Genomic DNA, 25640 nt, shown 5'->3' with positions numbered 1-25640 from the left:
GGTCGCATGCGCCATCCTCCACAACATAGCCACCCGACGTGGGCTACCTCTCACCCCTGCAGACCCAGATCCTGATGAGGAAGAGCAAGAACAACCACACCGCCATCATGGGGATAGGAGTCTAGCTAATCAAGGCAGACTGAGACGGGAACACATTGCAACGCAATATTTCGGACGGTACGTGTAAACTCCCACCATACTCACCCATTAACCAAACACTCATTTTGTTAAGTTGAAGAAAAATAACCGTTTTAATAATGTAATGAATGAACTATATACAAGATGAAATTGTCCATGGGCAGGGAAATGCCAACCACTCATGTGGCACATTAACGCCATGTGCCACATTTGTTTGTCCGGGCTGTTGACTAACTTCTCCTGCCCCTCCTGCCAGCCTGGCTGGTCCCTGCCGCATCTATGGTGCCCTGCCTCCCACTCCTTAGCACCCTACTGTCAGTGGCAGATACACTGCTCACTGTGGAGCCCTCTTCACTATCTTGGGGTGTTTCCCCGGTGGCCCTCGACATCTCACGTGTCTCCATTAGTTCTATGATATGTGTGAGACGTCCCAGGCCACTGGCAACATCCCCAGCAAAATGGCCCATCTCAATTTGCAGGCCAACTATCCTCCTCGACAGGCCTGTTGTGTTGATGGCTAGCCTGCCGATTGATGTGGCCATCCTGTCCAGTCTTAACATAATCTGGCGATCCCTGCGCCGCCCAGCCTCTGCCTGGCCCAGCAGTCCGGCCGCCAGTTCCCTGATGGCAGTGGCAATGTCCCCAGTGTTCTGGCACATCAGGTCCATCCGCCTGTTGAGGTGCTGCATGCTTGCATGGTTGTGTCTTTCAATGCGGTGCAGCACCCCACTGATCCTGCCCAATATTGTGTTCTGCAGGCGCTGACCCCGCAGCAGATGTGCCTCACTGCTGGTTGGAGGATGAATCCGGGATCCAGACGCTCTTGCCCTGCGACGCCTGCGCAGTGGTGGCTGCCCTGTCCTCGCACCTGTATCCTCCCTGGCTGTTGCTGGGGCAGCTCCTGGCGTTGTTGGTGCAGCAGGCGTTACAACTGCAGGAATGCTGCTGACTGTGCATGTGGGGGTGCTGGAGGGTCCTGGGGTGTCCTCCTGGGCCTGGGTGCTTGGGGTGTAGGGGGTGTCTTGCTGGTGACCTGTGGGACATGGGGAACACACTGTCAGTGTCTAGTATCTTTTGCACAATTCCTAATAAACATTTGCCTATGCACTGCCTTTTGGACTACATTTCCCATAATGCATCATTCTGGCTTTTTCTACCCTGAAATGGAGCTATTTTGGTTGTGCATGCACCTGTGTACATGGTGGGTGGGGTATGACATTGATAGGGGTACAGGCTTATCACATGGTACTCACCGGTTGATGTGCTGGGCTCTGAGGTGTCCAGGTCCCCAAATCCACACACTGCCTCCGGCTCAAAGGTTTCCTCAATCCTGTCTTCAAGGGGTGTGGGTGGTGGCACAGATGATGGTCCCCCTCCAGTGCCTCTCATCTCCCGGAGCCTTTCTGCCACCCTCTCCTTGGTCCGGGAGCGGAGGTCATACCACCTCTTCCTTATGTCCTCAATTGTCCTGTGGCTCACCCCCAGGGCATTGATTTTCTCTTGCATTTCCAGCCAGATTTTCTTTTTGGTGGCCTCAGGAACAGTGAGGGCTGCTCTCCCAAAGAGCTCATCATGGTGCTGACAACATTCTTCGGTCAGCACCTCAAGCTCCCTCTCAGAGAATTTCATTTTCCTTTTTCGGGGGGTTCCCTCCATGGCTGCTGCAGCTTGCTCAGTGTGGAGACTGGCAGTTGTAAAAGGGTGTGGTCCAGCCTCCTCCCAGGTGTATTTGTTAACTTCCTGGCTGTGATGTCATCATCATGTGCCAGGAAGTGTTTCCAGAGTGTTTTGGTGTGCTTTCTGGAGTGTTCTGCTGCACCTGCAAGCAATTTTGAGGGAACTCGCAATTTGCGTCACCCACTCGCTAATTGCGAGTTCGTTTTTTGCACACTCGCAAACAACGACCTCGCAATCTGCGGACTCGCACACAGCGTTGCGAGTCCGGATGCGAGTCGCTAAATCGGACAGGTTTATTTCCTGGCATACCAAATTGCGAGTCGCATTTTGCAAGTCGCATTGACTCGCAAAATGCGACTCGCAATTTTTATTTTTCCTACATCTGGCCCTAGGTGTCTATAATATGCAAGCTACATAAATGGGATACCCTACTTTTGGTTTGAACTCGGTGTTGGTGGGGGGGATTTGGGGGGATTGGTTTTGTTTTGGCATAGGCACCCAGATGAAAACATGCTATGTCCCTGACGGCGAATGGTTGTAGGTAGGTGTATGTGTAAACTTTTAATAAATATAACTGAACCATAATAGTAATTAATCAATAACAAATCAAAGGACTTCTGCAAGTGCACTAAAAGCATTTAAAAATACGACATAGTAACAACTTCCCGCACTATAACAGCAGCCAGGGCCACAAAAATAAAGGTCGCCAGACCTCCTTTTTCCCAACGTCATTTTGAGGGAGTAGCTGGAACTTGGCAGGTAATATAACCATCTATGTGGGGTGGGTCTAAAGGCCAAGTCTCTTGGCAACAAATGATTGAATACTGCTCCACTGTTCTTGGCTAATCTGGATTTTGTGACTTGGAGTGCAGACCCGACACATTCCATGAAATTACACCCAAGTCATTTTCTGAGCTACTTTATCATCATTATTTAATCGATGGTTAGGCATTAAGGAAGTGGTTGGTCCAATAATGTCCTCTGCACATCCAGCTGTGTGAGATAGTCATTCTGGTTGCTCTAGTGATGACAGGGCTTCAAATCTATTAGAAAGGCGGAGGCTACTCTGTTGGTGGAGGATTATTGTCTTATCAATTATGTGGCCATTCTGTCGGTCCCTGTTAATGGTGCTGCATGAATGAGAAATTCTTGGGCCGTAGAAGAAACAAAGAGGTTGTGCTCTAATACCCTCCGGAAGAGCAACTGATTGGGAAAGACAGTTTAACAAGGCTAGCGCTATGTCCGGTCTCCTGAAATGTATTACTATGCAGTCACCTTGCAAAGATTTAACCAGCAGGCCAACCCAGGAAACTCTCCTTACAGAAACAATCTTTTTTGATAAATCAGTCAGCCACCCAAATCCTTTTTCAGCCAATACATTACTTTATTCAGTAAGAATGTATAAGATTCAAATTGTTGGGTCTCTACTTTGGGTACTTTCCCCAGAACAATATATAAATCTGTTTCACTGACTGTAGTCTTTTTTAGACTTTTCCCCTGCACTCTTATTGCTGCTTTGGCCTTGCATCGCTAAACAAGCGGACTTGGATATTGGAAAAGTAGGTCTGGCATTATTTGTGTTGGCTGGCTCCTGTCTACTTTTCTTCGGGTGTGGGCTACTGGTGTGAGCTATTGCTTCAAGCATAGTCAATATTTGTGGGTCTTGAGCGACACAGGCGTAGTTTGGAGCACTAGTGACAGTAGATCTATTAGAGGTAGGTGGAGAATCAAAAGAAAGGTTATCTAGAGGAGTCTGCGTGGGATCAATAAGGTCTATAGTAAGATCCACTGAATTGCCTCCAAAGAGACCGGATTTCCTTAAAGTGGAGTCCATGCTTGCTTCCACGTAGCCAGTCCCCATCTCATTAACCCCCATAACAGATGATATATAGCTGGCAATGGATTTGGAGCCAACTTCCCCCTTTTTCATACAAGCTCTCAAGTAGCTCCCCTCGCGGTTGCCCATCTTTGGAAGTAAAACAAAATTAAGACTGAATACCTACTGAGTCTCTAGTGATGATAATTGGGTTGCACACCTCCTTGTTTAAAGATGAGCCGCTGGGGATTTAAAGAAATCCAAGCCAAAAGACGGGCACACGCCCAGCCCCTTTCTGGCTTTGACAGGTGCAGACAGGCCTGCCCTTGGCCCAGGCTTTGCCTGGGCATGTCCTGCATACATCCCGCTTATGTCCTGCACTGTGGTAAGCAGGAGCGTGCTATGAGCGCCATGCTATGAGCACCATGCTGTTCTGGCCCTGCTCCTACTTTTCACTCGTTGCAGTGCCTCCAGGAGCTGGAAGTTATAGGTGCTGTAGTCCCTAGCAGCGGGGATTAGTGAATGCCAAAGGGGTTTCAGACCCCAAACTGATGCCCTCAAACAGGGTCCCATACTGCAGGAAGTCAGGGCGTACTATGAGTGTGATGCTGTTCTGGCCCGACCCCCAATCCTTGCTTGCTGCAGGGCCTTCGGGCCCTGGAAGTTATGGGTGCTGTAATCCCTAGCAGCGAGGATTGGTGAATGCCAAAGAGGTCTCAGCCCCCGAACTAATGCCCCCAAACAGGGTCCACAGCATTCACTCTGGACACTCAGCACTCAACATAGTATAGCGGACTAAGAATATCACCTAAGTCCAATTTTTTGCTTACATGTCTATGGTATCTCAAAGCTCCCAAAGACCCTTTATCACTGTGAAATAAGATACACAATATAAAACACACACTAGACAGAAGACGATTCGTACACCCAATGCGGCTCATGTATGCCACAAATCAACCTATCATGCAGCTCCTCCGGAACATTTCTAACACATTTGAAACTCATATCATCCAACAGAGCACATTATGTACAACACTGTAAACATACTCAGCACGGTACAGAAATGCCATGTAGCTGGGTATCGCTGTGCTTACAGCAGCAATCACCATTAGAGTATGCCCCAACAGAACTAGTCTACAACAGACCACATTAAGACAGTTCTAGTAAAACATACCTCAAACATGGCTCAAATACTTCATGAACTGGCTATTACTGTACCCAACAACACTCACCTCCACCCGTGGCCTTACACACATCTTCATTTGCTGGGCGATGAGCATGCCTACCAACCTAGAAGATGCACAAGCAACTGAGGACAGCCCTACAGCCTCACCCATCAAAAACCAAGAACTATCACAAACAACCAAGTGAGTATGACAAATTTATCAAATAGAGCAACAGACTGAAGCATGAAATTGATGCAAACCAACTCAATACAATTTGGACACAGCTCTGATATGGAATCCTCAAAACCAGGTTTGGAAGACATTTAGGGGGTCATTACGACCCCGGCGGTTGGCGTTAATATGGCAGTAAGAACCGCCAACAGACTGGCAGTACTTACTGCCATTTAATGACATTGGCGGGTTGGCTGAAGCCAATCCGCCAATGTACCACTCCGACCGCCACGGCGGTAACAGCTGCCGGGCTGGAGATATCATTGTTCTGCCTACAGGATTATGACCCCACTTACCACCATGGTTTCCGTGGTGTTCGTAACGCCACGAAAACCATGGCAGTAGGTCATATCAGTGACAGGGAATTCCTTCCCTGTCACTGATAGGGGTCTCCCCCCTTTCTCTCCAGGTACCCTCTCACCCCCCTTACCTCTCCAAACACCCCCCACCCCCCTAGATTCACACCCCCTTCACACACACATTCATACACACACCCACTCCCACATGCTTCCACGCATGCATACATCCATTCACAAACATCCGCACACACTTTCAAACATACATGCAGACACGCATTCACATAACACAACATAAACACACTCACACCTCCATACATGCACACACGCATTCAACACGCAACACACACCCGCACCTACGCACACACAAACATTCACACACCCACCCACACACACACAACACCTCCCACCCCTCTCCCCTGTCGGAGACCCGACTTACCTGCAGGAGATGGGACGGGGTGCTGCTGACACCAGTAGCACCCCAACACCGCCAGGCTGTATTATTGGTCATAATATGGCTGGCGGCAGTCTACTGGTGAGGCGCTGCTGTTGGCAGCAGAGCCACCTTACCGCCATCCGCCAGCATGGCCACAGCCAGATTTCCACTCTTCTTGTGGTGGAAAGCCGGCTCTGGTCATAATACGGCAGATGGCTGGTAGCCGCGGTGACGATCTTTTGGCAGCCGTCACTGCGGCGGTAGGCGTTTTTTTCCACCAATGTAAAAATGAGGGCCTTAGACTCCTGTTAGTGCTACAAGTCAATATGAATGCCATTCCCACACCATAATAAAGCATGCACAATATGTGAGGTTTGTACCCCTTTCAATTTCATAGTGATTGAAAAAACACATTTTCATGAATATTTAAAACAGAGAAAGTAGATCAGTTCTTTAGTTGAAACTATAAAGTATCTCAGTCTTTTTGTTGGAACTCGGGTACGGATTTTGGTGACATACCTTAAATATGGTGAAAGAGCCAGTGAAGCGAGGCAGGGGAAGTCCAAGCATGTTTTGGATCTGAGATACCATCACATGGAAAGCGGCGGCGTTGGTAAAGGCCTTCACAATGGGCTCTGACAGGTAAGTGGAGAGAAAGCCAAGCTGCAGGATGAACATGGCCACCTGAGAGGAGAAGTGGAACCAGCACAATCAGTTCAGCTCTCTACACATCCATGCATTTCCAGCAGCAGGGAATGCCTGCCAAACATTGCAGCTGAGCAAAGCGTTAACCGAGCATGCAAGGATGGTGTCCCACAATGCTTCCGAAACAAGAGCCCCAGGGGTTTCAAACTGAGAGCTGGAGAACTGGATGAAAGAAGTAATTTGTATTCTGTTACTTGCAGTTCACACTTTGTGTCAGAACGATTGTCGTCTTGAACCTCAAGAGGTTATACATTGTTTTGAACTAATATTACCTGTGTTGGACCAATAAAAGATATATTTACCTTTGCAACACCCATCTTTATCATAAAACAATGGATAGGGACATGAAAGGATTAGAGACGTGCTTAGATTAATGTTACATTTAAGGTAAATATAAGAAAATCTTGGGGTAAAGGTATGGGTTAAATTCGGGTCAGGGTGTGGATTAGGATTAAAGTGAGAGTTAGTATTAGGGTAGTGACCAAGGTACAGGTTTCTGTCAGGCTTTATTATTAGGGTAAGATTAAACATCAAAGATTAGGGCTAGCCATACGTTGGAGGCATGGTAAAACCAGGTTAGATTAGGGTCATGGCTGGAGTTAAATAAATCGAATTCAGGTCAGTCTCTAAAATTAGTTATCATTAGTGGTAGGGTTAATTATATAACTAGGAAGAAAGTTTGGCTGAGTTAAGAAATTAGATTTAAAAATTGGGTGCGGATCCCAGGGTAGAATCACAGATAGGTGTATGTATTCAGGCATAGGTATTCAGATGTTCGTTTAAGATGTTAGAAGAAAAAACTAAAATATTTAGAAAAAATGGAGAAGAATATTCAAAATCAACTTTGTTTTTGAGAGAAGCAAGCAAGCTATTTTCAGTGAAATTAAAAGTTCAGTACAAAATTGAGCAAAAAATGCCTTTTTTAACTGGTTTATATGAAAAGCCCAGATTCCTGACCTACATTACCTCCATGGAAATCTCAGCCTTTGGGCATTAGAGATTTGTAATCTGTCTCAGGATTATGGCCCTCATTATGTCATTGGCAGGAAAAACAGCCTACCGCCACGGCGACAGCCGCTAAAAGACCATCGCCGCAGCTACCAGCCGTATGCCCTATTATGACCACAGCTGGATTTCCACCAGAAGGTTGGCAGAAATCCAGCTGTGGTCATGCCGGCAGATGGCGGTTAGGTGGCACTGCTGCCAGCAGCAGCGCCACGCCAGTAGACCGCTGCAGACCGTATCATGACCCATGATACGGGCTGGTGGTGTTCTGCTGGTGGACACTGCTGCTGGCAGCAGCGCCCCGTCCCGTCTCCTGCCGGAGGACCCCCTGACATGAGGCAAGTCGGGAGCTCTGACAGGGGAGGGGGATGGGGGGTGCTGTGTGTGTGTGTGTGGGGATATGTGTGTGTATGTCTGTACGTGCGTGTATGCAGGTGTGTGATGTGTGTTGTATGTGTGTGCCTGTATGGATGTGTGAGTGTGTGTAAGTTGTGTTGTGTGAATGCGTGTGTATTTGTATGTATGTCAGTGTGTGTGGATGTGTGTGTGAAGGGATGTATGCATGCATGGCTGAATGTGGGTATGAGTGTGTGTATGTGTGTGTTCGTGTGTGTATGAAGGTGCGTGCATGTAGTGGAGGGTCTGGAGAGGAGGTTGGGGGAATCTGCTGAGGGGGAGGGGAGTGGGGAAGACCCCTATCAGTGACAGAGAAGGGATTCCCTGTCACTGATAGTGCCTACTGCCATGGTTTTCGTGGCGGTGAGGTTGCCACAAAAACCATGGCGGTAGGCGGGTTTATAATCCCGCAGGCGGGCAAGTGACGGCCACCGGTCTGGAGACTGAAGTCTCCAGCCCAGCGGTCGTTACCGCCATGACAGTCAGTGTGGTACATTCCAAACCGGCAATGTCTTAATATGGAGAAAAGTAGCACCAGCCTGTTGGAAGTACTTTCCTCCATAATAACGCTGTCCACTGGGGTCATAATAACCCCCTGTGTGTCTTTTTTCAACTACAGACAGTGTTTGAACCTGCCTGGAAAAACACTCAACTGAAGATCCCCAGATTGAGTCAATGAGGTGTATTTGATTTAGGCATTGTTGAATTAGATATGAGACACTCACCATGATGAGTCCAACAAGGAAGGCGATGCCCGCAGCCACCCCGATGCGTTGCTCCTCTAATGCCTCCAAGACATTGCTGGTGTAGTTTAGATCTACAGGTCTGGGGACAAGGCGCTCAACCACTGAGCCTGTCATCAAACTCAAAATAGCGAATGTACCTGAGGACACAAGAAAACGTGGGTAATAAGGGTACTGTTGTATCTGATTAGAATCCAGGAAAAAAAGAGTCATAAATTCAACAGGACATTATTGGCCAAACCTTGAGAGTAAAGAAATCTTCTCAGAGTCTGTGCTAGCCCACCTTAAAGATGACCCATGTAGTCAAACTGCTCTTTCATGAGTTCTCTTCAGCATAAATTTCAATTTTAAAATTGGTTATTGATACTGTAAACCTAAACATTTCGAACATACACACAAAGGTCCAACACATACCTGAGGGGTTATGTTTGTGGAATCCTCTGTGCACCCAGCAATACTACTCAGTGTGCATTAGCAATATTTTTGTTTGCTTGCTCTCTGACAGTCTTTTCCACAACAAACAACTATTTCTGCACCATCATTTCACTTTTTAGCACTGGCACTAAAACCGCTACATATAGCTTCATAAGCCCACCTGTCCCTATATATTTCACCATGCATTACTTACATTCTCAAACCGATCAACCACCACTAGAGTGAATATTAAGAAAAGACATAAAATAGTATACTGGTCGAGGGTTCCCCTCTCCATGGATGAGCATCCTTCTCAAGAAAAGGGGGTCTCACTTGAGGAACATACGACTGGGAACTTGCTGCTTGCAAAAATACATTAAGAGGCTAATTGACAATTCTGGGATCCACTCCCCAAGTAATAGAAACTCTGCTGTGCTCTTTAAGGGTTTGAAGGATGAAAACGCACACTTACCAGTGGACACGTGTCTTCCAGTTCCGAAGATCATGTATAGCACCACAGGAAAGAAGGAAGTATAGAGGCCATAAATGGGTGCCACTGAAGTTAAAAGAGCAAATGCCATCCCTGTGGGAACATTAAAACAAAGACAGATGTAAAGGTAGATACATCAAAGTGCAAGCCAACTCAGAAATACCACTGCTTAAATTTCAGGAAGTGTGTTAGAAGACAAGGATGCTATTTACTTTAGCTGTGATGCAAACCTTTTAGCAAGTTTCCTATGTATCACTAGCTTGACTTACCCATCTACACAGAATATTAAACAAGCAGTGACTATGTATAGGCATCGCCCTTTGATGAGCAGTTTTAGTTTAGTTGATGGCTTGGCATGAGATCAAAGTGGGCTTTTTGTTTATTACACTTCAAAGTAGGCTTTTTGTTTATTACACTAAGTAGCATCAAGATGCTACACGTTAGATGAGTCACACCTTTAGTATTCCCTCTGACAAGCTCCTACAGACAGACTCCAAACAAATCAATGAACGATGGAAAATGATTTTCACTTCATACCGGGAAAAGGGGGGGGTAAAGTCTCCACACAGAAAGACATACATTTGCTTTCCAGCTGCTGATTTGGATGTTAGACACAGCATGAAAACCACCTGCGGGTAGATGGTTCATACTGATCTCCCTTGGTTTGGGCATGCTAATTCTTGCCAAGCTTGTAATTTATCTTACCCGGCCCTACCACCCGCTAAGAGGGACAGGGCCACGTGTAACTGAAAATATTTTAAATATTTTAGAGAGCTGTCTGTCTCTGCTGGTGGTGTCCCTTGGTAGATCTATCTCTGTCTGTTAAGTCATCTATGTTTTTCTAAATTCTATAATATTAGTGTGCAATTACTTTGGAATGTGGCCGTTTTAGCAATTCACATGACTGACAGCTCCAAAGCACCACATGATCATATTCATAAACTTTATTCTGCAATAATGACATAAAAGCACACTACAGCTAAACATTGTATGACGCTCAAGGCAAAACGTAGACTAAGACACTAAAAAAAAGTAATAGTATTGAATCATAACTCATAAAAACATATGAAGCCAAGCTTGTGTGACTGGGCACGAGGACAGTAGTCCCATTTCCATGGAAGGTACACTTTCTGCATTTCTCCAAACCACATAACCCAGCTGTGGGCCTTTAGTGCCATGCACTAAACCTAATCCCAGTGGACACATATAGCTGTCAATACATAAGCCACAAAAATGGCAATGTACCATAGAATCTTGGAGTTGGATAACTCACGGTATGAATGCATGCTCACGACATCATCCAGGGAATAATTCTGTCCCAACTGAATCTAAAGTAGCTTCTACAGCCATATAATCCAGAAAGCACCTAATCTTGTCGGATCTCAGACGTTAAGGGGGGGGGGGGGTCAAGCCTGGTTAATTCCTGAATGTGAGCCCATATGGGAATACCAGGTACTGTAGGCTAAAACTTCAAGTGAGACTTGGTTGAATTGCAAAGTTGATATCTATTTTTTTGTTAGATAAACTTGTTAAGCAACTTCTGAAAATCCAGTTACAATGTTACACCAGCCTTCAAACATTCTGATCTGGGAGTACCAAAACACTGCTACACAAATTACTAATTATTTGACCCTGGAAGAGGTAAATTACAGTTGCACAAATCACCAAAGTTTCCACCTAGAGGATCCAAAATTATACTATATGAATCATTAAATATTCCTATTTGAAAGATCTATAAGGCTATTACACAAACCACAGGACAATTGATTCTCGATGATCTAGCATGTTACCACACATTTCCTGCTGAAGGCTCCAAATGCACTGCCAAATAAATCACTGAACAATCAGCTATTGAAGATACAAAATACTGCTCAAAGAATCACCACATATGGCACTTCTCAAGAGACTAGGGCCCGCATTATTACATTGGCGGTAAATACCACCTACTGCCACGAGGACGGCCGCCAACATACCGCCACAGTGGCTACCATCTGTCTGCCATATTATGAGCACTGCCTGACTTCCGCCACAATAAGTGCGGAAATCCAGAAGTGTTCATAGTGGCGGGAGGTGGTAACCTGGTGCTTCTAACACCAGCACCGCCACGCCAGTAGAACGACGCCAGACACATTATGACCAGTAACACGGACTGGCGGTGTTCTGCTGGCGGAACACTGCTGGCGGTAGCAGTGCCCCTTCCCGTTCCCTGCCGGATGACCTCCTCGCCGGACAAGGCAAGTCGGGTATCTGACAGGGGAGGGGGAGGGAGGGGGAGGGAGGGGGAGAGAGGGGGAGGGGTGTTGTGTGTGTGTGTGTCTGAGTGTGTGTATGAATGTGTCAGTGTTTGTGTGAATTTGCCTGTGTGTGTTGTGTTGTATGCATGGCAGTATGCGTGTGAGTGAATGCATGTAAGAATGGTGAAGTGAGTGCCAGTCTGCATGTCAGTGTGATTGTGTGCAAGAACGTGTGTGAGTATGTCTGGAAGTATGCGTGTATGAATGCATGTATGCCAGTGTGTGTATGAATGTGTGTATGCCAGTGTAAGTGAATGGGTGTATGCGTGGTGCTTGTAGGTGCCTTTGTGCGTGTCTGCGGGTGTGCACATTTATGGGGGGGTGAGGGTGTGTCTGAATGTATCAGAGGGGATGAGGGGTGAGTGAGTGGAACAGAGCGGGGTGGGGAGTTAGTTTGTATATCGGGGTGGGGGTTAGTGTGTGTATGGGGAAATGGGTGTGGGAGTGAGTTTGGATGGGGGGCGTCAGGTGAGTGTTGGGGGGGGTGGGGGAGCCGCCTACCGGTGACAGGGAAGGAAGTCCCTGTCACCGGTAGGGCCTACCACCATGGTTTCCGTGGCGTTGCTAACGCTACAAAAACCAGGGTGGTAGGCCGGCTCATAATGCCATGGGCGATACTATGGTAGCTGCCGGACTGGAAAGAGACATCTTCGGCCCAGTGGCTCATACTGCCATGGCGGTATGAGTGGAGAAGTGGCGGGTTGGCTGTAGCCAACCTGCCAATCTCATAATTTGGCGGTATGTACCGCCAGCCTGTTGGCGGTAACACTGCCACATTAACCCTGGCGGTCAGGGACATAATGAGGGCCTCTGTTTTGTTGATTCACAAAGCTGTATTTTGGTTCTTCCACAACTGAGTATTTAATGATTCATTCAGCAGTGTATTTTGAGCTTCCAGAAGTGTATGGTGATTAATGAAGCTGTACATTTGGCTCTTCAAGAGATTTATTTTGGTTAATCATAGTATTGTGGTTGCAAAGAATCTACTGTTTTTTGATTTCCGCAGCTATAATTTTCTGAATCAACTGTTTGATCATTAACATAGCAGGGTTTACAATTATCTGGATTTCTGTTGATCGGAAAGTATATTCAACACTTCTGCATGAACCACTAAACATTCAAAGGTGTAAGGTCCAAAAAACGTCCACTGAAGCATTGAATATTAGACTCCAAAACATTACTACTCAAATCAACAAACACTAGACTCCTGACAATTCGAAACACTGCTTCATAAAATCACTGAACAAAAAAACTGAACTGAACCCCTGATGACTAATTTCACTGCTACACAAATCACTATTACTAAGGGGCATATTTATGATGCCCCTAGCACAACCTTGCGCTACATTTGCATCATTTTTTGATGCAAATGTGGCATTAAGGTGGCATTTCCCACGCTCCCATTGAAAACAAAGGGTTTCCCGGTGCTTTGCTGCATTAACGCCATAATTTATAGAGCTAATCCAGCAAAGCGCAACATTACGCCATAAATTATCACACTAATGTGGACACGACCGTCATGGTGAGCCATGCTGTATAAACGGCGCACACAAGGGGCCAGATGTAGCAACAAACCAAATTGCGAGTTGCAATTTGCGAGTCCATCCGACTCGCAAATTGCAACTCGCAATTTGGTATGCAGTACGGTGTCTCAGACACCGACTGCGACTCGCTATGGGGTCGCAATGACCCACCTCATGAATATTCATGAGGTGGGTCGCAAATTGCGGCCCCATAGCGAGTCAAGGAACTCGCAAACATGGAGGCCTGCTGTAGTCAGCAGACCTCCGTGTTCGTGACTGCTTTAAATAAAGCAGTTTTTTTTTTTTTAAGTGCACTTAAAAAAAAAAACGAAACCTTTAGTTTCGGTATTTTTTCAGGGCAGGGAGTGGTCCCTTGGACCACTCCCTGCCCTGAAAAAATAATTTTGGGTCCAGTCACAAACTGGAAGGGGTCCCATGGGGACCCCTTCCAATTTGCGAGTGGGTTACCATCCACTTGAAGCGGATGATAACTGCGATGCCATTTGCGACCGCGTACGCGGTCGCAAATGGTATTGCATCCCACTGCGAGTCGCAAATAGGAAGGGAACACCCCTTCCTATTTGCGAGTCGGAAATGCATTTTGCGAGTCGGTTCCGACTCGCAAAATGCATTTCTGCATAGGAAACTGCGTTTTGCGAGTCTCAAACAGCAAATTTTGCCGTTTGCGAGTCGCAAACAGTTTCCTACATCTGGCCCAAGGTGTTGTTAGGGGGATGCAATAGGGCGCTAGAAAAGTGGTGCATCATGAATGAATACTGAAAAGATTGCTACACAAATTTTCAAATATTAGACTCTTAATGATCAAAACACTGCTGAATCAATCAATGAACACTAGACTTCTAATAATCCAAAACACTAATAAATGATTACCTGAATGCTAGATTAATTAAGTCAAAATACTGCTACATGAATCACCTTACACTCTACTACCAATGATATAAAACACTGCTAGATGGTTCAGCAAACTGTAAACACCCGAGGATCCAAAGCACTACTACATGACTGACCAAACACAAGACATCTGGAGATCCAAAGCAGTGCTGCATGAATCTTCAAGCACTAGACTCCAGATGCTCTGAACACTGGAGCTTTAATAATTGAACATTAGAATGGTAGCTATCCAAAACACTGTCAGATAATTCATTGAATATGAGATTCCAGGCAATCGAAAAACACTGCTACACAAATCAAAGAACACTACCCTTCCAGCAATCTAAAACACGACTAGCTGAGTCACAAATACTAAACTTCTGATGAGCCAACACAGTGCTAGATAGGCAGATAAGTCAGAAAACATTCTACTTCTGACATAACGAATTCGTGTTATACAAAAAACACCAGGGGCCATATTTATACTTTTTGACGCAAAACTGCGGCAACGCAGTTTTGCGCCAAAAAAATTAGCGCCGGCTAACGCCATTCTGAAGCGCCATGCGGGCGCCGTATTTATTGAATGACGTTAGCCGGCGTTAGCCGCCAGCGCTGTCTGGTGTGCGTTAAAAAAAACGACGTACACCAGGCAGCGCCGGCGTAGGGGGAAAATGGCGTATGGGCGTCCACAAATGGTGCAAGTCAGGCTGAGGCAAAAAAATCGCCTCAACCCGATTTGCGCCATTTTTTTACGACACCCAACCCCCATTGAAATGACTCCTGTCTTAGCAAAGACAGGAGTCATGCCCCCTTGCCCAATGGCCATGCTCAGGGGACTTCTGTCCCCTGGGCATGGTCATTGGGCATAGTGGCATGTAGGGGGGCACAAATCAGGCCCCCCTATGCCACAGAAATTTTTTTTAAAAAATACTTACCTGAACTTACCTTAATGTCCCTGGGGTGGGTCCCTCCATCCTTGGGTGTCCTCCTGGGGTGGGCAAGGGTGGCAGGGGGTGTCCCTGGGGGCAGGGGAGGGCTCCTCTGGGCTCATTCTGAGCCCACAGGTCCCTTAACGCCTGCCCTGACCCAGGCGCTAAAATCCGGCGCTAATGCGGGTTTTTTAGACCCGCCCACTCCCGGGCGTCATTTTTGCCCGGGAGTATAAATACGACGCATATGCATCGGAGTCATTTTTTAACACGGGAACGCCTACCTTGCATATCATTAACGCAAGGAAGGTGTTCACGCAAAAAAATGACGCTAACTCCATGAACTTTGGCGCTAGACGCGTCTAATGCCAAAGTATAAATATGGAGTTAGTTATGCGTCGAATTTGCGTCGAAAAAAACGACGCAAATTCGGCGCAAACGGAGTATAAATATGCCCCCAGATGTTTGACTGCAAAACTTACACTAATCGCAAATATAGGGGTGAAGATAATTTTCACAATTAGCCATAGTCAATACCATGTTGTGTTATCTATTTCTAGAAGTACTAGGAGCCCTGTTTTAAAGTTTAAGCTCTTTAGAGGCATTCACGTAAGATAATAGGAGCAGATGTGGTGTGGAGGATTGGCCTCCAGACCACACCCTTTTCACTATAATGAAGAAATATTTTGGCAACAAAACTTTTGAACAAAATCAACCTAGCCAATCCCTCTTTAGCCTATCAGACAACAACAACTAAACCATTCTGCTCGGTAAGGTCATAATAAAAAGTGATTGTTACTCTCTGAATTTTTTAATCGAAGTACAGTAAAGGGTCCTCTGGAAAAAATATTTTTTTATATTTTTAACAGTCATATGTGATCAATGTATGTTTGTCAACAGTGGTAAGAGAAAATTGTGTTCATGATGTGAACTATGCGAATGAATATGCTCGAGCTCAATGCTGTCTAAATGTTTTCAATATTGCTTTCATTGAATTTGTCCTGTCTGTATATCTTTATTGTAACGTAATAGGAATATGGAAAAAAGAGTATGCTTAAGAACACCTATACTTACTGAAATGATTTGCATTTTGTGTTTGTCTCAAGAAACCTTTTGGTTAAAAACGTTGGACTAAAAATGTAACTTTTACGCTGTTTAATGCTTTTGACTGACATTTTTGTTTGAAAATATTGCATTTAAATGTAGCAAATCTAGCCTAGGCAACGCCGCAGAACTTGATACAATATTAAAAATCCAACCATAAAACTTGTGGGACAAAGTGCTTTAACCTTGCTTTTTCGTCTACAGTTTGTTGAGCAGTTGTGCTTCTGCCAATAGTTTTCTGCCACCTAGACATCCAAGCCCGCCACAAGTGCATCTTATTGAATTGATGAGTGAGCTTAGTTTTTTTTTTACAGACCAAAAAACGAACTGTCATATTTACAATGAAGTGGCGCAGCATGGTGCTATGCCAAAATAGGCAACGCTGCGCTGCGTCAGTTCTGAAATGCAGGGATACGCCATAGTTACAAAAATACGGCGCTCATATGTGTATCCCCTAATGCTGGTGCTAAATTTACCTGCCAGCACCAACGCACCATAGTGCAAGGGTGTCTGCGTTGAAGGGATGTTTATGTGCAGGAAGGTGTCCCGTCCTGCACATAAACAATCTACAATGGCAATCTGCTGCTTCTATGTGTGCTGCATAATGCAGCACACATAGAAGTACCAAACTGCCATTATTTAATGATTGTTTCTGTGTAGGAAGGGACACCTTCCTGCACATAAACAATTATTCATGATGGTTTGGCTATTTCTATGTGTGCTGCAGAGTGCAGCACGCATAGAAAAAGCAAAAACAAGGAGAAATAAAAGAATTTCTCCTAATTGCGCCATGATAATGCCATCCAAGGGGTGGCGTTAGTATTTGGCGCAGCCACAGATTTACAGATTCTTGTCAATCTAGGGCAGCATCAAAAGCAATGGGTGTTGCTGTGGAATGCCCACAGCAACACCCATTACCTCCCGTCCCTCCCTCGCCTTCCTTTCAACCAATGAGGCTTCCTGCCTCCCCTAGACCCTCCCTTCCCCTTTTAAACCCCCCCCCCACCACCACCACCTCCTGTTTTTTCTGTCTAGCCCCCGCTAGACTTACCTTTCACTTTTCCTCCACGGCGGGGCCTGGGGGTCGTCGTTGCTTCACTCCTCGAGGTGTGCTCTGGCCGGTCGCGTCTTTGTGAGCAGGTGGGGCTGCTTGACAGACGCGTTCTGAGAGTCGGCTGATGAGGTCGGTCGGCTCTTTGCGGCTGGGGCGTCCATTTCCGGTTCCTCGGCCCGCGGAGCCGCACGGAGGTGCCGGTGTGCATTTTTGACTTCAGGACTGGTAGGACGGGCGTTCTGCCCGCATTTTTAACTGAGATCTTGAATTATTGGTATTTTTTGATTGGCTGAATGATTTTTGTGGGAGGCCCTGTACCCAGTATATTTGGAGGTTGGGTTCAATGAGGTGGCAGTGCTATTTGAGTCTGACATGCCGAAGGTTCCTGCAAAACGACGCAGGATTGTTTCTTCCTCCTCCTCAGGGGAGGAGGGTACTGCTGCCATGTCTACACCTGGGGGTCACCAGGTTCCGGGTGGTGGTGCTGCGCCACTCATGTCCAGGGAGGAGGTGCAGGACATGATAGAGGTGGCTGTTTCTAGGCCTCTCCAGGCAGGGATGGCTAGGCCTACTCGGTCTAAAGCAACACATCCACCTACTATTGCGGAGAGGTCCTCTTCAGATGATGAGTAGGGGGAAGCTCCATCTACCTCCTCTGGGGGGAATATGTCTCCAGGGAGGAGATGTGGGAGGTGATGTCACATGTACGGGACAATTTAGGTTTTCCAGTGTTTCAGCCTACGAGCTCTGACTCCCACTTGTTCCCTCAGTATCAGACGCCTTCTAAGTTTGCCATGCCTTTTCAGGGACCTGTGAAGGATATGGTGTTCCGGGAATGGAAGGATGTGGATAAAGCTCAAGTTCCACGGTTCCTTCAGAAACTTTATTTGCTAGAAGGGGAGGATGTACTGCTTCCCTCTGTTCGTCTGGATTCAATTTTGGCAACCCTGATTAGCAAGACGGCCGTCAATCCGGAGGATTGCGTGCCTACTGATGCCACGGACCGTAAGGTGGATTCTGGTCTCAAGCGGGCTTTTGCGGCAGAGAATCTGGCCCTGAGAGTGGGTATATATTCTGCTTATGCGGCCCAGTCGTTGGTACAGGACTTTGATAAACTGGCAGTTGCTGTTCAGGAAGGTGCGGAGTGCTCCGAACTTCTGGCTGGTATGGAGCAGCAGGCCAGGTTGCTGGCGGACGTATCGTCGGATGTGGTCCGTACTTCGGCTCTGGCATCTGGGGCTTTGATTGGGGCCCGTAGGTCCCTCTGGTTGCGGTCGTGGAAGGCGGATCCTGGGGAGAAGTCTGCTCTCCTAAGACTGCCCTTTGAAGGTCATAGCTTGTTTGAAGATCAGTTGCCTTCAATGCTTTCCAAGGCGTTTAAGGAAAGGAAGCATGCCTTACCTTATAAAGGGGGCTCTGCTTCTTGCAAAGGGTGGAAGAAGCATTCCTGTTCTTCTCCCAAGATGGATGCAAAATCTTTTTCTTTCAGGAAATGTCGTTTTCAGCCCCGTTTTTCCCCTAAGAAAGCTGCTCCTGCAAACCGGGGTGGGTTCAAGGAGGGGTCCTGACAATCACTGTGGGCCTGGCATTGGGCAGGTTGGAGGAAGGCTGAGGCACTTTCTTTCTGCTTGGAAGGAGAGTGTCAGCGATCATTGGGTGCTGGACATTGTGGCCAATGGTTACGTCATAGATTTCGATGTGGTGCCTCCAGATTCAGGGGTGCGTCCCACTCCTCTGCCTGCGGTCGGGGCACGGAGAGAGGCGTTGTTGGACGGAGTCCGGAACGTACTTTTCAAAGGGGCCATTTCCCGCGTTCCTCTAGAAGAAAGGGGCCGGGGCACTTATTCTGTCTTGTTTCTAGTTCCGAAGGTGTCAGGGGTTTTTCGGCCTGTTCTCAATCTGAAAGGAGTGAATGCTTGGATCAAGACGGTGCATTTCCGCATGCTGTCAATTCAGACTATTTTTCTGATGGTCAGTCAGGGGGATTTTATGGCGTCGCTGGATCTGCAGGATGCATACCTACATGTGCCTGTGGCAAAGACTTCTCAGCGGTTCCTAAGGTTTGCTGTAGGCCTGGAACTTTATCAGTTTTGTGTGCTAGATTTTGGCCTCAAGTCTTCTCCCCGGATTTTCACAAAGGTGCTGGCCCCCCTGGTGGCTCTGCTACATTCAGAAGGGGTGTTTATTCATCCTTATCTATACGATATCCTAATACATGCACACTCACAGGGCCTGTTGTGGAGGCAGGTGGCCCGGGTACTGGTGGTCCTGCAAAACCACGGGTTTTTGATCAACTGGGGGAAGTCATATTTGGTCCCTTCCCAAGATCTGGTTTTTCTAGGGGCTCGGTTTCGGACTCTTCTCGGTTTGGTGACAGTGTCGGAAAAGAGATTAGGTGTACTCCAGTCCCTGGTGAGGGAGGTTGTGTCGCAGTCTGCCCCCCGTGCGCTTCTATGGTTACGTCTGCAAGGTCATTTGGCGTCAGTAATATTTCTGGTTCCTTGGGTGCAATTCCATCTTCTTTGCTTAATGAACTGGTTCCTGAGAAGGTGGGCGCCAGGGTCTGGCTCTCTGATGACCCGGATTCCGGGGTCAGGGTTGATTCACAGGGAGTTGAGATGGTGGTTGGGGTACAATCATCTTCGGGTAGGGGTGTCTTTGTCTCCTCTGAGCCTAGTGGTGGTAACTACGGATGCCAGCCTCTCAGGTTGGGGTGCTTGGATGGGGTCGGCACAGATTCTGGGAATTTGGTCCCCGCTGGAGGCCAACCGATCGTCGAATTGGCACGAGTTGAAGGCAGTGTTGTTGGCTCTGATTCATTTCCAGGTGTCCCTGAAGGGAGTTGCGGTTCTTATTCGGACAGACAACTTAGTAGCCAAGGCTTAAGTAAACCGACGGGGGGGGCAGGTCGAGGGCTTTGTTCAGTCTGGCCAGGAAGATTTTTGTGTGGGCTCAGGAATGGGTTCCCTCTCTCCGGGCTACCTACATTCGGGGGTGGTCAATGTTCGGGCGGATCTGCTAAGCAGGGTGATTCCTTCCTCGCAACTTTTCTCCCTCCGGAGGTCGCTGTTTCTTCATCTTGTTCGTCTCTGGGGTCTTCCGGTGCTGGATGTGTTTGCGTCCCCGGAGAATGCGAAACTCAGTCGCTTCTGCTCCCGGTTTCGGTGTCCTCAGGCTTGGGAGGTGGACGGAATGTCGTGTCCTTGGCCTCGGGCCTTTCGTACGCTTTCCCGCCATTTCAGCTGATCCGGTCCTTTCTGTTGAGAGTGAGGCATCTGGGAGCCAGGGTTATCTTGATTGCGCCCCATTGGCCGAGGGCGAATTGGTTTCCATTGCTGCAGTCTATGGCATCCGGTCGGATGTGGCCTCTTCCTCTTTGTCCGTCTCCCCTGGAGTTTCCTTGCCTCTCGAAGGGGTCGCTGGGGAGGTTACACTTGACGGCCTGGAAGTTGAATGCCGGGGTTTGACGGGTCTGGGGGTACCAGTGGCTTTGAGTTCTACCTTGCTGGCTTCAAGGCGGCATTCCACTTTGATTTCGGATGGTAGACAGTGGAAAGTTTTTTCTTCTTAGTGCTTCCGGCATAAATTGGATCCTACTTTCACTTCTATTTTTGATGTTATGCAATTTTTACAGGATGGTGCACAACTGGGGTTGTCGGTGGCTTCTCTGCGGGTGCAGTGGGCGGCTATTCAGGCATTTAGGGGTCCTTGGGTAATCTGTCGGATGAGGGTCATTTGATGCCTAGATTTTTTCAGGGGCTTCTTAATTTGTTTCCTCGCCCTGTACGTTCTTTTCCTTCCTGGGATCTTTCATTAGTTTTGGATGCATTGACTGCTGCCCCTTTTGAACCTCTGGGGGACTGTGACTTGCGCCATCTTTCTTTGAAGACGTTCTTTTTGGTGGCCATTACTTCGGCCCACCGTTTAGGGGAATTGGGGGCCTTGGCCTGTTCTTTTCCTTTTTGTAAAGATTTTCCGGATTGTGTGGTACTTGTTCCGGTTCCTTCTTTTATTCCGAAAGTTAATTCATCTTTCCATGCTCGCCGGGAGGTCATCCTTCCTTCATTTTGTCCGAAACCCTCCTCGGATGAGGAGGTTCGGTTACATTCTTTGGATGTGCGCAGGGCGTTGTTGGAGTATCTGCGTGTGGTGGCTCCATTCCGTAAAGGTGATTAGCTTTTTGTGAATTTCGGTCCGGCGCAGAAGGGTGAGAAGCCTTCCACGGCTTCATTAAGTTGGTGGGTGAGATCTTTGATTCTGTTGGCGTATTCGTTGAAAGAGGTGGTTCCTCCCCAGGGGACTCAGGGCCGTTCTACCAGGGGTATGGCGGCTACAGTGGCTGAGCTTCAGGGGGCTTCAGTGGTGGAAATTTGCAGGGCCGCCACTTGGGCCTCTCCTTCAGCATTTGTTCGGCATTATAGGCTGACGGACTTGGGTAGTTTGGAGTCGGTGTTGGGTCACCGGGTCTTATCCTCTATGAGGTAATAGGGATAGGATATGGTCTTTGTGCATTGTAATAAACTTCTTGCAACTCAGTCACGTTTCCTGTTTTTCTCTTGCTATGTCTCATTGGTTGAAAGGAAGGCGAGGGAGGGATGGGAGGTAATGCGTCCATTTCTTACGATAATGGCATTACTCCTAGTCCTACTCCCTCGCCTTCCTTTCCGTTCCCTCCCGCCCCCCCGGTACGGACCGTCTGAGTTGCTGCTTGGGCTTGTTTTTGTACAGGAGTGGTGGGGGCGGGGGTGTTTAAAAGGGGAAGGGAGGGTCTAGGAGGAGACAGGAAGCCTCATTGGTTGAAAGGAAGGCGAGGGAGTAGGACTAGGAGTAATGCCATTATCGTAAGAAATGGACGCATTATTGCTCCTCTGCCACAGAAAACTGCATCTGGTGGGCCATATTTACAAGGCGGCTTTAAGCCACAAAAAGTGGCTTAGCCCTACCTTGTAAATAAGCATAATGCACAGCTCTACCGAAGCGTCACAAAAAGTGTAGCTCCGGTGGTGCTATGGGCTTGTAAATATGCCCTGAAGTGCATGACAACTAACTACAATTTCAGTGGTCAAAACATTGGGTCCCGTTGCCACTCGAAATACAAAAGTTAGAAATTGTAGAGTTATTTTTTACTCAACTCCCAACCTTTGTAAGCGAAAGCAGTAACAGGTACCAGGGGTGAAACAAAGTACCCCACAGCCCCTGCAGCCCTGCGGTGTGGGTGGGCTCCACGGAACCCATCAGCACAGCACCCGGCCTGAGTGAGTCCAGAGAGAGGTCCCCTCCATGTTCTGTGCAGCGTGCGGCCTCCAGTTTCGTTATGCCACTGACAGGTACCAATGTGGCATAACAGAGGCCCCTGCAGCCCCCGCAGTGCGTGGGGGGACCGAGCTCCAGGAGGCCCCTCAGCACAGTACTCTGCCTGAGAGTTCCTGCGTGAGTCCGGAGCGGGGAGCTCCCTTTACCCTCCAGGGGGCCCTCAAGTTTCGTTACGGCACTGACAGATACACTGATCTCCACCGGCACAAACTGCAAAGTCACAGCACATAGGACAAGATGGGCCTAGAGTAAGTCGTGCTACTTCTCGGCTGGACCAATGCAAATTAACATTTATTGGTCAAAAAGGATCCGACTCGGTCAAAAAACAGCACAAAGGCTAGCTGAAAATATCAGACCACAAAATAATCACCTTGTCCTTCTTGCACTGATTAATGGTGGTGAAAAATAACTTTTAAAATCTTGTGCGCTGCATACACGGGTTCTTGGTCTGAGGCAAAAAAGACAAAACTTGCCACATTGTTCTTCCGCAGTTGTCTAGACCACAATGTGTGACCTGCAACCGACAACTAAGTAGCAACATTATCAGGATGGAGACTGGGATTCCTGGCGAGGGCTTCATACAAAGACGTTGAATGACGCTTCAAGAATAACACCTGGTGAGGGGTAGTAAGCGCTATAATAATATATCATTCGCAAGGGACGGGCCGGCTAACTTCAACATGTGGAAAGAGACTCCACGGGACCGATTCTAAGTCAGCGGATTTAGACAGCGGGTAGAAGGAATTACTTTTTCAGGTCCTTATTCCTGCTCTTAACTCTGGTTATTACAAGTTCATTCTTCCCAGAATGGAATGGGGCTTAAGTGACGATCGCATGGCATTATTATTGCGGGCTGACTAACGGGACCTTTTCCACTCCCATGTTTCACCGCCTTTCAGCTGCTGAAAAATAGGGCAGGTGGTGCTATCGGTCCAAAGCGTGGCTAATGGCGGTGAGCACAAGCATAGTTCACAGTAGGCTGCTACCAGTCAGGGACGAACACTGTGTGCTCCTCTGCACAAGTGTAGCTGTCAGTTGGCAGCCAGGTGTGTTTCTGCCAGCAGTCCCCTACCTGGCTCGACCCACAAGCAATTTCACAGGGTGGATTTATGCAGCTGGTAATTGGCCCTGGTGCTCATGCACCTGATAATTTCAGGTGCTGGAACACGAGTTAATTTGTCATCGCGCTGAGCAGTAATCCCTCTCACCCCTCCCTTCTGCCTACCTTCCCCTCTGTGGATACTGCTCTGCCCGGCTTTTATTCTGGCCCCATATAAATGGAGCAGTATCGTAAGGGAGAGACCGCTAGATGGCAGTGTGCTACTAGAAAAGATACATTCTCCTGCTGTGAGTTTACCAGCTCCCAGACAGGCTCTATTTCTGAGTAGATTAGAAAAGGGGAAGTATTTACCGCAATTTAAATGCCGTTAGCCAGGAGTGATGCAGTTACAGGTGCGAGAAACTGCTCCTACTCCACGCACCTATTTACAAGCTGGTTTGCATCGCTCTTGCACCACGCAACATGGCACAAGAGCAAACCAAACCTTAAGTCAGATTTATGAAGCCACTCAAGGCCACTTAGTGTGGACCTGAGTGGCTCCACAAACCTGGAGTAAGGCAATGCAGCACAAATCACTGCGTTGCCTCACTCTGCCCTGGGAAGGCATTCCATGGGTGTTGCATGGGTGTTCCCACGTAATTCCCACAATTTTGATGGGAACCTGGGAATGTGCCAAAAAGGTCCGTCTTTCCAGAAGAGGCATAATGAGGAGAAACATTCTGCAGCTCACAGAGAGAGAGGAATATGCCTCTCAGGATTGTTTTGTGAAGGAAGTTGTTTCTTCTCCTGCAAATGAACAGGCAGGAATGTGCTGTATTGCCCTAAATATGGTGCATTCCTGCCCTTTCCCTGTCAAGCAGCGCACTACAGCGCAGCAAGGTGACTTGCTTTGCTGCACTGTGTGACTTTTTTATAAATAGGCCCCATGTTTTCACTTGGAGCTTCACTTAATAGACTGAATCCAGTCTATTAAATAGTGATCCCACTATTTAATAGACTGGATTCTCCCAAAAGTCCGTTACGTCCAGGCCTTTTCTTATGATAAACGTTGGCAAGTTTGACTTGCAGAAATCTGTCATGGAAAAACAGTAGGGATGTGATCATTGTTGCACACCATGAAAACGTGATCCCTGTACAAACTCTTGTTTGCATTTGGATCGGAATTAATCTCCCACCTCATAACCAGTGCAAATGTATGCTATTTGATTACTCTGAAAACCATTACGGCCTCATTTGCATGAAAAAGTATCATATTTAAAACCATAATTTGCCCTACCCATCTACCAGTTAAGATAAATCGTAGAATGCTCAAAAAAGATATGATTCTGGATTAAAAAAAGAATCAAGCTGGCCTCATTTCAAAGCCAAAGATCAAGACTAAACATTAAAAAAAGACATTATATTTTATTTGTATATCTATTGAGGTGGACGGCATTCCAAAGTGTTTTGTGTATAAGAAACAGGAAAAAGGAGGAGATATTGGCAGCGGAAGAGATAGCAATGGAGACTGAAGGTGAACTGAAGGAAGGTCCAGACAATGGAGGAGGTGCTTTCAGTGCTATAAAGCAGAGGTGCCGGAGTAGATCCAGGATTCAGAACATATGCTCCTGCTATCCACACAAAGTATATTTACATAGTGGGAACCTAAGTAGATCTAATTTATGTCGGATTTCCTCTACAAGTATCTTGATAATCTGGGACTGACCTCTTCCTCCTCAGCTACGGTGCTAATCCCTACAACAAAGACACCAAACGAAAATGGGTCTAAAAAAAGGAGGATTTTCAAGTTGGCGTTAGATCGACGAAAACGTCTAGTCAAAAATATGAGCGTAAGCATGCGTAGAAAACCATACAACAAGCAGGATAAAGAATGCGTTTCAAGGGAAAAGGAGCACAGCCGGGAAGTCCTATATTCAGAGCCTCTATTGGTAGGGTGGGCGGGTCCTTGGAAGTGGAGAC

The 25640-nt window shown here is 47.3% G+C and overlaps 1 protein-coding gene across 2 annotated transcripts in view; it reads right to left on the bottom strand.

Moving 5' to 3' along the window:
• The window catches only part of LOC138292306 (solute carrier family 26 member 10-like), a 208009-nt gene that overhangs the window by 169267 nt on the left and 13102 nt on the right, over window positions 1-25640 (bottom strand). For both annotated transcript variants that reach the window (XM_069230842.1, XM_069230841.1), the window contains exons 2-4: window positions 9496-9606; window positions 8592-8749; window positions 6280-6444 (exon numbers count right to left, since the gene is read on the bottom strand). In XM_069230842.1, the coding sequence (XP_069086943.1) occupies window positions 6280-6444; window positions 8592-8749; window positions 9496-9606 (434 nt within the window). The remainder of the gene's footprint in view (window positions 1-6279; window positions 6445-8591; window positions 8750-9495; window positions 9607-25640) is intronic.

The sequence above is a fragment of the Pleurodeles waltl genome, chromosome 4_2 (assembly GCF_031143425.1).
Source record: "Pleurodeles waltl isolate 20211129_DDA chromosome 4_2, aPleWal1.hap1.20221129, whole genome shotgun sequence".
Taxonomy (NCBI): Eukaryota; Metazoa; Chordata; class Amphibia; order Caudata; family Salamandridae; genus Pleurodeles; species Pleurodeles waltl.
This window is presented reverse-complemented; position numbering and strand designations above follow the sequence as displayed.